The sequence below is a fragment of the Corvus moneduloides genome, chromosome 15 (assembly GCF_009650955.1).
Source record: "Corvus moneduloides isolate bCorMon1 chromosome 15, bCorMon1.pri, whole genome shotgun sequence".
Classification (NCBI taxonomy): Eukaryota; Metazoa; Chordata; class Aves; order Passeriformes; family Corvidae; genus Corvus; species Corvus moneduloides.
The window spans coordinates 12929160-12941954 of record NC_045490.1 but is presented as its reverse complement, the minus strand read 5'-3'; the positions used below and the strand labels follow the sequence as shown (position 1 = coordinate 12941954).

Sequence of the window (12795 nt, the reverse complement as noted above, 5' to 3'; positions counted from 1 at the left end):
TCCCTGGTTTGCAAAGGAAATGGACAAATCCTTTCATTTAAATTTTTTATTGTGCTAAAATAGTCTTGATTTTAAATGCAGTTAAACAGATTCTTTCCCCCTTGCCACAGTTTCTGTACAATGCATGTGAGTACAGTGGATGTCCTCCCACCCAAGTGAGACAAGTTTGGTTGTTATTCCCTGTCACTGTAGCACTGATCACTTACAACAGCTGGCTACAAAGATTTTGTGGCAATTTAAGAGTCTAGTGGAAACAACATTGCTCTTAAGACACTAATCTTCGTCACAGTACACAAATGTTTAGATAAATGCAGTCAATTTGACTTTGACCTGAAAATGCTCTTCTGAAGATCAATAGCTGCAACACCTAGCCCCAGGATTTAAATTTGCACATACTGAATATAGATCCCACACAATATCAAAATTAAGTGTACAGTCTCATTTTCTACACTGGTTCTATGGTATGTAGGCCACAGAAGTAGAAGGGTCTCTTAGCAGTATTGTTGCCATTGGTACCAAAGCGGGCTATAAGCAGCAAAATTAATTTAGCATAGAATTGTATGCATTAGAAAAAAATTTAAAAATATATAAAAAAATCAAAAAACTTAACTGAAACCTGATTTCATTTGTAATCTTGTTCTCCAGTGCTTATTCACCTTTTCCAAACTTTAAATGCTTTGTTCAAAACTGAACTAAGCAGCTTCAGCATATCCAAAAAGTGCAACACTGAACACTTTTCAGAATTCATGCCTGCAATGTTGTTACCAGGAGTCAGGAACATGCATTCATGTGTTGCTTCTCAGTAAAACGTAGTTTTTCTAAAAGTACATAATTTTAGATCATTTTGCTAGGGCTCCTACTGATTTGTATTATATACAGCATCCAAGTTCACCTTGAAGAAGCAGCCTGCCGAAATCTCCTGTAGCACGTGAATTTATGGGTGATTTATTTTCTTAATACCAAGAAGACTTCAAATTTTGTTTTTATTACCTGTAATAGAAAAATGTTATGACATTTTAGTTTTTCACTATTGCTCCCACCACATGAAATAATTTCTTGTCTCCTGGGGCACAGAAGGTCCTACGCTGAATCTTACAGGTAAGCCAGGATTTCAGACCTTGGAACAGACACACTAACAAAACTCTCTCCCCTACCCTGCTTCCCTTGGTGCGTCCTCATGCGCTCCATCTTTTCCTCCACTCCACATTTATCTGCAGACCTTTTGCATCTTCGCTTGACACCTGCAGTGGTGTAGGGTCCTGCCAGGTAGCAGCTAAAGAACCAGGGTGCAAAGGTCTGGCTGAGCCACTTGTACCCCATGACCTGTGCAGGAGGCACTTCCTGTCACCTCATCAGCTGTAACATGTGAGCTGGTGACAGAAGGAAAATGGCTCTGCTGTCTGACCTGGCACACCACCGGCTCCTGTCAGATTGTAAGGATCTGGGCTGGAAGGCACAGTAGCAAACTGTACACTGGGAGTGCCCCATTGATGCAGCCTCCAACATCTGCTGTGGAACAAGACATGCCATTCACCTCCCCCAGACGCAGCAGACTATGCAAGACTCTCATACCTTCTTTGTTTAAGCTTAAGAGGCACAAAGGCTACATCAATATCAAACTTACCTTCTTTTAGAGGTGTTTTTGGAGGAATATTTTCCTTGCTATCATGCTGGAAAGCTTTGGAAGGATCAAAACGCTTAATGCCCTGTACTGCACACAGCTGCTCCTGAAGATGTCTGTTGGTTTGCTTTTCCTTGGCTAGCAATGCACGCAATTTTGAGACTTCCTGGAGAAAACAATGCTTGGATGTTAGATGAAGAACAGGAGAAGAGGCTGCTTCATCATTTACTGAGGGGGCCATTTTATCTAATGCTAAACATACAGACAATGACTGGTGGCATTAAAACCCAACCCAAACATACAGGTGTAGAGAAACCAGCAGCAAGGTACAGGTACAGCGTAACACCACTAAGCTATATGGCAGTATGAAACTTTCAGCAGACTGTTTATTAAGTCTAGGACCCCAAAAAAAGGTATGAAAAGCCAACCAAACTAAGAGTAGAGGTACTTATTTGTACTGCTGATCCCTCTTGTATGTTGTAAGTTCAGTCAAAAATTCAAAAACAGATTCTCTTGGCTTTTCTGAAGGCTGGTGGTTTATTGTAATCTGCTTCATGCAGGGAATTTAAGCACAGAAATAAGTAGCTTGCAGGATTAGTCTATAAATATTTACAGCAACAAACAAAAGCATCAAGCACATTAGTAACTTGCAGATTTCTAATTTTTCATTTCACAAACCTGCTTCAGGTGGGCATTGTCTTCCTTCAACTTCATAACATGCTTGATTTTTTGCTTCATGTTCTGGTGGCCAAGTAGTTTAGCATATGCATCACTCAGTTTATTCAGTTCTTCTTGGGCTGCCCCATGCTCCTCCAGGAGCGCATTCTTCTCAGCCTCAAAAGCATCTAGTTGTTGCTGAAATACATTTGAATGTCTTAGAAATCTTTCAACTAAGCGTAGCTTTTTACTGAACTGAAATCTACCAAGGAAGATTAGTTTGGGAAGGGGAATAGCTGGCTCATTGGATAGTAACTTAGGAAACCACTGCAGAATAAGTGCCTTGGAATGGGAAGTAGCATATTTACTTCTCAAGAGTAAAACTTGAGCCAACTGCAAAAGTCTTATGTCAACAGATACTAACAAACACCTCCTTCACAACACACCTGAAAAGGCTTAACTTTGTTATGTAAATCTTCATACAGTTTACGCCAGGTCTGGATCTCTTTCTTTAAGCTAGAGGTCACATCTTCACTTACGGTTTTCCTAAAAAGAAGTGGAGTTTCATTATGTTCCTTGTTAGCTCTCAGCACTTCTTCCCAATAAAACTTGGATGTGCCATAATATGCAGTTCTAGTTTGAGAAAGTCACCTTAATCTTTCTGCTTCAAGTTCTCTTTTCAGATCTTCAGTTTGCTCCTCAAGTTTTTCCTGAAGTTTAGTCATTTGAGCAAGGCAAGACTCTTTTGTTCTCTGTGTTTCTGCTTCTTTTAGTGCAAGCTTGGTCTGGACTTCTAAAAGCATCCTGAGGAAAATACCATAATCTCTTAATGAGCCCTTGATTTTTATTTTTTTTCCCACTACACTAAATCTAAAACCTACAAGTAAATATGGTTGAAAAGCTGTTAGTAGAACTGAAATAAAAATTTGCACAAACAGTGCCACAAACAAAACAGTAGTACAGAAGGCAATTAAGATGAACAACATTTTTAACTTTTCCTATAAGCAGTCCTTTTGAAGCACAGAAAGATCATATTGCTCATTTAAGGTTGTTCAACGCCAGCAGCTTTTAGCAGGGATAGTTTAGCGGTTAGGCTTTACATGCAGAGATTTGCTCCAGCAGGAACTAATCAAGACTGTTCAGTGTGGATGTATGCAAGATTTCAAAAACCCTACAACTAAAAGCAATGACCCCTCTTCAGCCCCAGCTGTTTGTTCCATCCCTTCCCTGCCACCTCAACCAGGAAATACCTCTTCAGTTTTTCTTTTACCAGCTCTAATGGAAACTGGAGACATTAAGCAGGTGGGAGGAAAGAAAGGGGAGCATCTTAACCAGCACAGAACCATAGGGAACATAGATCACTGAACTGCTGTTAGACAGCCAGAGAAGCACGTCCTCAGCTACTGGCCTAACACAACTTCTTGGGTATTATTTCACATCAGCTGCACTGTGGTGCCTCATATTAGGCAGAGAGAGAACCTCAGTTTACATCATCACAGTGTGGCAATTCATGGATGGTTAATTGGCATTTGCTTGTGAGCAGAACTTGAGGTGACATCATTCAGACTGGAGTGGCAAAGAGTAAGTTCTGCATTAAGTATTTGTCTCCCCTGGGGATCTTATTTGCAGAGCAGTCACTGCAACTGGTATTTCTGAAACAGACTATTCCAACATATTTCATTCAAGTATTTTCCTCTTCCTCTGTGTTCCACATATAGACAAAAGTCAAAATAACTGATTGGACAGACCTAATGCATATAAACTTAGTAAATTTTGTCTGTCAGTATTTTCAACCTTGTGCACTGGGAAAAGCAAGAAACTACTGCTTACACCAAATACTGATCTGATCTTGTAGAGCATCACATGAAGTTCTAGTTAGAAAGCCAAGTCTTAGTTTGTGTTCCTTAGCTTATGGAAAAGTTTGTCTGTGTAGTACCTTGCACATTCTTCGTTTGCTTTGTTTTTAGTGTATTCTGCTTCTTGAAGCAACTGCAGATTCTCTTGGCCTACTTTTTTTAGGTTGGCAACTTCTTCTCGCAGAGAGGTATTCTCCAGTTTAAAATTGCAAATTTCTTCAGCTGATGCTTTCTTGTAGCTGGTATTACAGTACAAATGAGAAAAATCTTATTACTTCAGGCAAAATACAGACTGACGTGTTTACACCTTACAAGAGCAATACAAGCTCATGCTAGCAAGTATCAAGGATTTTATACTCTGAAGATATGGCAGCATACAGGCACTGATGAATCCAAAGGTAAGAAAGAAACCACAACACAAAGTTCCATAAAGCCATAAGCAGTAACACTACAATGAATTCTATGATACAGATACTACCACATTTTTGTAGGTATTTTAAAACACAAGACCTACTCTATCTGAAGGTTATTTCAAACAGCAAAGCTCCTACTGTCTGTAGTTGGCATTGGCAAATATCCCACAGGATCCTTCATGGGTGAAGGATCACGCATACCTAGTAGTAACAGTATCGCTTTACATACTTTCACAACCTGAATATTTTAAGGTAAAAAACTTGCAGTAACTGTATGAAACTATTCTCAATTCAGTGCAAATTTTGATTCTAAACAAGTCTTTTTGCAAGACATTTCAGTGCCAAGAACACCATCGCTAGTTACAAATCTCATTGTGATTTAAAAGCACAACACCTCCAATTGGTTACATTTTAGAAGAAGAAATATCCAACTTCCTGAACTAGACAGTGATACTGTCACTATACTTGCCTAGTGCTCAATAAATAAATTCTTAATGCCACCAAATACCATCACAAAATCCTCTGCTCTACTGCCATGCCAACACTCATATGGTGTGAAGTACCAAGACACATAAACGAACAGTACATTTTATTGTCATCTTAGAGATAATCCCTGTCCTATACATTAATAAAACTTAAATACCTTTCAAAGTCAGCAACAGCCTTTCCAAGTTTCTGCAGTGTATTGCTGTGCTCTTCTTGGATTTGCAATACAGCACTGCTATGCATTTCCTTGATTTGCTCCAACTCTGCATTCTTCCTGAAATAAAAATTCAGCATTGCACACTGGAGAGAAGTATGTCTGAATGTATCACCAAATGCTGCTATCAGTTACAGAAGGCTTGAAGCAGCAGCAATAAATTCATTGTGACAAACCAGTAACTTCTCACATACTAAAGCACAATCTTCACATATAGGTATTATTAATGATTTCCCCTCCCCTTAACTTTCCAAGGGAGTTATAGAATAGACTGAAGGCCCAATAGTAAACTTAAACAAGAAACAACTGGCTTGAAAATCTTTTTGTCATTGCCTTCTCCAGGACAGAAACAGCCAGTACAACATGCACAGAGCTTACCCAGCACAGCAAGGTCAGAGCACTACAATACCAGCCTTTCAAGCAAATCCCAACTGCCTTTTTTTTTTTGGTGTGTGTTAAATTACAACAACGTAAAACTGACTCAAGTTACTATTGACACTGACTCAAGTTACTACTGCTAGTGATTAGATCTCATCACTATTAGTAATCAACAATCAACAAGAAATAACTTCAGATCTGCTCAGGCCTCTAAAACCTGAATTGGGCTCAGAAGCTCTGTTTACACTACTGATTTAACATTCTTCCTTTCAAAGCTTTAGAATCAGAAAATTTCTTTCACAAACCCTGTCAACTTTTCTTCCATCTGTGCAAGTTCAAGACGTTGAGATTTGATTTCTTGTTCCAATCGCTTCACCAACTTTTCAGCTTTCTTTTCCTTTGCATGCAATTTATTCAGCTCCTTCATAGTATCATTCAGCTCTTCTTCCAGAAGATGTCTCTCACTTGTTACTTCCTCTTCAAACTCCAGTAACTTCTGCTGCATTGATGCAGATGACTCCTGCATGCCAGAGTACCACAGATTTTAAAACTACCAGTACTTTCTGGGTAGTAGAGGGCTAGTTTTCAGCGTTTAAACTTCAAATCTATGGGAAGAACCAAAACCTCCATCCCACCAGCAATGATTCTCAGACCTATTAGACCACACAAGTTACTGCAGGCCAGTACCCACTTTGCCATGATAACCTAACTGTGGAATGCACATCTCATGCGTAATCCAAACAAGAATTTTTAGTGCCAATCCTTGAGATTACAACCTATTTTTAGACTTATTTATAGTCTGTATTTACCTTCTCTTGCTGCAGCTGAGAGATGACCTCCTCATGCTTCTGAAGCAGTTTTTCGTGTTCTTGTTCTGCCAAATCAATTTTTTTTTTCAGGTCTTCTATTTCAGCATTCATACTCAGGAACTGTCCTTTGGTCTCAGAGAACTCTTTCTCTACATAGAGAAATTGTCAATAAAACACAAATTCTCTTCTCTATCTTCAAATAGGTACAATATGTATTATTCATAATACTTCCATTCCATCTTTAGTTTGTTTGTTTTTCCCTTGCCTAACTACCAAAAACACAGAAAGAAAACCCCACACAAAACAAACCCATACCTTAAACCCATCTGGAAACTCCTCAAAATTGGCTCGAGGTATACCACTTTAAAATTATTTTAAACAGCAGGAGTGTTTGGACCAAGCAATTGGCCTTCACCAGAAGAGCATATGGCTGGGGAAAACAACTACATGAGTTCCCCAAAGTTTCTTCCACAAACTAGTACACAGAAGGCAGCTGGTACAGAAAACTGAGTACATATCTCAGATTGCAGAGTTGCTGGTGTAGGGAGAGAAGGAGTAAGGAGGTGAAAATGGGATCCTTGCCATATTCCCAACACCTCAATGAACCTGTACACAAGCTGTTAGCAGTGAATTCACACAATATTATACTGCTTCTCAATGAAGAATAAGGAACAAGAACTTAAGTGTTCACCTTTCAGATTAAGGCCACTCCTACAATTTTCATTGTGTACTATCTACCCAAGTTACCCTCCATGGAAACACCAATTCAGATTTAACAGATGTCAGATGTGAAGGGATTTCCCTGTTGTTAAAAATATGCCTTGGTGTTTCTAGCTGGAGCTCAGAGACTTCTCATTTGGAACAAACCAGTCTAAATTGACATTTTAGAAAAAACCTATTTGAGATGCTTTAAGGCATGTGAGTAATCCCACATATGGAACAGTGTACAAGAACTAACAATTACCTTTCTCTTGTTGAAGCAGTTGACACCTCTCATTAAGTTCTTTCATCAATTTACATGATTCTTCCTCTTTTGTTTTGAGGGTATTCTTCAGGATCTCAATATCTTGGTCTTTCTTACTCAGTGTCTCCTCCATCTGGGCGACTTCCAGTTTGTATTTCTCAGCTGTTTCTGCAACACTACTGTAGAAGAAAATTCAGGCACTTGTTACCACTAAATTTTGTTCGTAAGCTTACACATCAACACAAAGGAAAATGCTTAGGATTGTTGGTTTCCAAAAGGAAAACTAACTTCTTGAGAACAATTTGTTGTTACCTGAGCTCCGTGATATATTCCAGAAGTTTTTCAGTGTCAGACTTTTCTTCAACTTTCTCTCTCTCAGTAGCAGACCTAAAACCAGACAGTTTTTATGACAGATATATTTAAACAAATTCAGAGTTAATTAGTAACACACTTTCATCTCCCAGTTTGGCTGAAAAACTGATATTGGCTCTAAGAGGTGATTCTTCCCTCTTTTCATACCTGTTCCAGACAGTCTTCTCATTTGTAGTAAAGATGCTAAGCCGTATTTTGCCACGAGCAATATGCCACAAACATAATGCATTAACATAATGCAGCTTTTGTAGCAAATTATCATCTCCTCCCTTTGTGACCTGCACTACCTGCATTATTACCTTTGTGTACGTTAACAGCCAAGTTTGTGCTGCAGTGCCAGTTGTGCCAATCTGACATCAAACACAGCTTGGAAGTTCATTTTTCCTAGGTCACTATCCTCAGCAACAGGCTACACATTAGTGCACTGTTCCTGTGAAGCACATGACATTTTTTGGGCAGAATAGAAAGTGCTGTGTTAGAACTCACTCTCCATCTACACAGAGCTGCTGAAGCTGAGACTCCGCAGTTGCCTTTCTTCAGAGCACATGTCTACATCAAAGCAGCTCTGAAGGCACCACAATGGCTCTTCAATGCACTCCTCTGGAGAGCATGAATGCGTTTATCAAATCCATGCCAAATGCCTGGCTGCTAAATTAGGATTTCAGCTCCTGCTCTAATGCTTTTCTATTCTTGCTTATTCCTAACTTAGTAGTCTAAAGAGTCAGAAATATCCTATCCATACAAATGTCCTCCTCCAACCTGAACCACAATTCTGTTCTAAAGAGGTATGTCTTCCCTCTCCACCCCATACCCAAGAAAACCCCACCCATACCACACTGGCAGACAAAGGGTTGACATGATACAGTTTATCTTTTGGAAAAAGATTAGATACACTAGAGAAACAATGTTTTTAATGGTTGTTTTATCAAACCGCAGCAGCTGTTAGAACTTCATTCCATCATATTTATTCCAGATGACAAACACTAATAATGTCTGTTCCTTCTCAGTAGGGAGGACAGCCTGTATTTTGGTTACTACAAAGGGTAAGCATGGAAACACAGCTAGGTCATCATCTCATCTAATTCCCTTCCTAGCACTTACAGTTTTTCTTGTAACTGTGCTACTTTTCCTTTCGAATGCTCTAGATTTCTCTGCACTTCCTGCAGCTTCATTTCCATGTCTTCCTGCTTTGCCAGTGCAGTCTGAAAAAAAAAAACCAAACCCAAACTACATGTATTAACATTAAAATGACATTTAATATAAAAAGAGGGCATTGTGGAAGAGACAATGGTAAACCGAAATTTAATTCATCACTACAGTTTAATGATAGCACCTACTACTGTGCTAAACGGGATTGCAAGTATCCCTCTGTAAAGATATCAGCCACTTATTAAGCAACAACCACCACCAAGAGCTTCAAACTATACTGAGGATCACTGGTTTTGCTCCTGAGCAGCTCAGAATTACTGTCCTGTGCAAATGGTCATACCTTTTCCTTAGCATTCCTCATGTTTCTGAGCTTCATCAACTCCACGCACAGGCTGCTCATTTTCTTCTGCACACCATCTTCAGACAGCTTGTTAGAAAAGAAGATAAAACCACTAAGCATTATTCCTTTGTATGAATTGCTGTTCACACAACCCTTTCCAAGCTGTTCCCCTCCCACTCTGTGTTTAGACAGGCACAAGATCCCAAACCAGACATGCTCTATGTCAAAACAGATGCTGATCAGCAGCTAAAGCTTCCTTTTGCACAGGAAGCTCAATAACAGCAAAGGCAAAGCAAAGATGTACTTATTTGTGTGAATACCTTTGACTTCAGTAGTTCATTGCTTCTTGTTAGCTCCAAAAGCTGTTTTTTCAGGCATGCAACATTTGCTGAAAGAGAGGTTTTCTCCTGAACTGCAGCACTCAGCTTTGCTTCAATCTTAACAAAATCTTCATCCAGAGCCTGAAGTTTTTTATCCTGCTCTCCACGTTCTCTCACTAATGCACGGATCTAAAACATGAGGTATTTTCTTTATTTCTTACTATCATTACTTTAGCCTCTCCAAGTAAACCACAGGCATAAGTATCCAAACTGTATTTACTTCCATTCAGAATATGTATCTGTAACTCTCATTCACAGGAAGGAAATAACAGAATCACCACAATTCTCTATTATTACACATGATACAATAGCAACGTTTCACCTGACTTATTTTATGCTACTGAGCCAGTACAACATGTTAAAATGAGAATAGTCTTAGCTTTAATACACAACAGAAGCAAACTCTCCTTTTTGGCTGTGACAGACAAAAAGGCAGAATGTGACATTTGAGACACAAGGCACCAATTAGCACACAGAAGTGTGCTGATACAATTTAGAGTGCCTCTTAAGCATTAAAAGGATGACAATTAGTGAGCAAAAAATCTTAGCTAGCAACAGTTAAATGAAACAGAGCCTTTATGGGGTAGCCAACAGAGGACTTAGTTCTGTTTTTGAGAAGACTGACAGAATAACTGTTCGCAATCAGCCAGAATTAATGCAATTCCATTAGCTTTGTACATGCATATCTGATAATCTTTCTTTTGCACAGAGCCATTTGTAAACACTTGTATGCTGTGTGATGCAAAAGAGGCCAATTCTACCAGCTTGTATTTTTTATTATGGTAAGTGGGAAACATGACAGGATTTCACTCACATAATGTATTCATACCTCCTTCTCCAGTGCCTTCTGTTTCTTTTTCTCTTTCACAAGCATAAGATCTTTTTTAATCTTCACAATCCCATTAGCCGGCTTTGGAAAAGAGATGTGTTAGAAATCTCTAGCTTCATAGTAGCTGAATACAATTAAATACAAGAGTGGGTGCTTCATATAGACAATACTACAAAGATACATACCAAATAAAGAGCAAACCTTTGTCTCTTCCAGACAGGGCAGAAAAGTATCAGGTTAGGATGGGGTTTTTACTTTCTCATCAGCATTACTCTGAAGGGACAGCTCATAACCACAGGGACAGGAAGGAGATTAACAAAGTTGGAGACTTTAGCACCCACTAAGCTTCATAAAAACATTTTAATATCTTCACCTCAGGTTTGTTTGAAGAATTTTATCCTACATCACCAATACGTGTAAACTTAAGTAAAGTCAGGGCTATCATTTTTCAGCTTGTTAAGATACGAATCTTGAAATCCATATCCTTGCATAGGACACTGAGAACCTGTACATGCAGTACCATCCCCTCCCTGTTTCTTACACCACCAAGTTTCCACTCTGCCTTGCCCAGCCCATGAAAGAAGGAACCAAAACACCATCTCCTTAAAAAGAAAGGATCACACCATAACTACATGGTGAGCAAGAGGAAAAGAAATCCCAACAGCATAGCACCAAATATAACAAGTTGCTCTGTAGTCCCAAGTTAATTATCGCACAATTCCCAAGGATGCAGCAATTTCATTTTTCCTGCTTAGTTACTACGAACACAGACACAACAATATGTTCCATAGTTCACTTGGGTAGGTTAATGACAATTGTATGAAGAGGCTGTATTGTTTAAGCAGTCAGAGAGATTTAGCTGGGATTTAACACTGCTACAGACACCAGAGCAGAGTCTTACCGTTGATCCAAGAGATATGAGTCTCCTTGCAGTTACTGGGGTGGGTGCACTCTTCTCACTGCTCAGATTTGTCTCACCTGAAGAAGGATGCAGAAGAGAATGGTGAAGGAAGAGAGTGCACATGCACACGGGGGGAAATGTAACCAAACTACACAAGGTTAATTAACTGTGTACAAAAGACAACATTCCACCTGGTTGTTAGACTATCAACTTGACAACCCCGTACCAGCTACTTTTTTACTGCAATCAGACAGTTCAATATTAGTCATCTGGGCACTTGACAAAGTTTAGAGACAGACTGCCAGGTGACAGACAGTTTTGGTATTTCCACTTCTGCCAAGTTTCCCTGCCATGATCCAGATCCATAATGTCAGTTTTGAACTGAGGGATGCTTTAGATACTAAAAATGCATTTAAAGTATCTCTAAACCCAAGGTTAATTAGTAGTTTATTTGACCTCCAGAGGCCCCCCTAATTAGAAGTAGTCACATATAAAGCTATTTTTGGAAGATTCCAACAGATGTTTTTACAGCTGCTTCTTTGAGTTGGAAGGTAGACAGTGAATCTCTGCAACAGAAACCAATTTCTGAAGAGCAGAGCAGTAACAGCACTAACAATTGTAGCATCTAAAGATATTTTATCATTGCGTTCTGTGCAATTTTTACTTACTCTTCTGTTTCCTAACCCCTTGGCATGCTTCAGAGGACAGCAAACTTCTTGCTCCATCTGATGGCTTAACATTACGGGATCCTTGCAGGGGGGCACATGCTAGAAATGAGATTTTCAGAACAGCAAAGAACAATGAAGGTAAATTACAGGGTTTTCAGCTTCGATGAATTGAGGCTGATAACATATCTAGGGTAAACCTACAGCCAAAGTCTCACTGTGAGAGACTCGTACATCAGAAAACACTCTCGCTAGCATTGCCTCGGCCGTGACAAGCCCTGCACGTTCCTCTTACAGCGCTGTACTACGGAACTAGAGGCCAGCAAGACTTGGCACCACTTTAGTTACTACGTAAATTATACACGTTCGCTACTGTATTTGGCATGCTAGGGCTAGACACGAAGTCGGAACCTTCTACCTTAGAAAGGGACCCCCGCGAGAACCCAGAGGGTCCTCAGGCACCGCGTTTACGGGCTGCTCCTCACAGGAAGGGAGGCCCTGAGGCCGGCCCCTGGTCCCTCGAGCACCACCGAATAGCTCACCACCGAATAGCTCACCACCGCTCCCTCTGTCCCCTCTCCTCACGTACCAGCACTGCCATCACGGTGGAGATGGAGCTGACGGCCAAGCGGCGCGCGCACAGAGGCCATGGCAGCGCTGGGACCCCGTGGCCCCGGCGTTCAAAGAGGCCAACGGCCGCAGCGCGCGCCGCCCAGCCAATCAGCTCCCACCGCCCCGCCCGCCTCGGCCAATCGGCGCGC

General features: G+C 40.3%; 1 protein-coding gene across 2 annotated transcripts; it reads right to left on the bottom strand.

Annotated features, from left to right (window-relative positions):
• Nucleotides 1–31: 31 nt before the first annotated feature.
• On the bottom strand, nt 32–12750 carry HMMR (hyaluronan mediated motility receptor). 2 transcript variants are annotated; one of them, XM_032124802.1, is made up of 18 exons: nt 12624–12750; nt 12038–12136; nt 11370–11446; nt 10469–10549; nt 9580–9768; nt 9260–9346; nt 8872–8972; nt 7711–7785; nt 7399–7577; nt 6435–6583; nt 5931–6145; nt 5191–5307; nt 4215–4373; nt 2930–3082; nt 2818–2824; nt 2300–2476; nt 1625–1787; nt 32–990 (listed from the first exon to the last, which is right to left on the bottom strand). In XM_032124802.1, the coding sequence occupies exons 1-18, from the start codon at nt 12682–12684 to the stop codon at nt 971–973; spliced, it is 2109 nt and encodes a 702-aa protein (XP_031980693.1). In that variant the 5' UTR covers nt 12685–12750; the 3' UTR covers nt 32–970. The 2 variants fall into 2 exon arrangements, with proteins under 2 accessions (XP_031980693.1, XP_031980692.1); XM_032124801.1 differs by having other exon boundaries at nt 2725–2824; nt 12624–12749.
• Nucleotides 12751–12795: the final 45 nt, after the last annotated feature.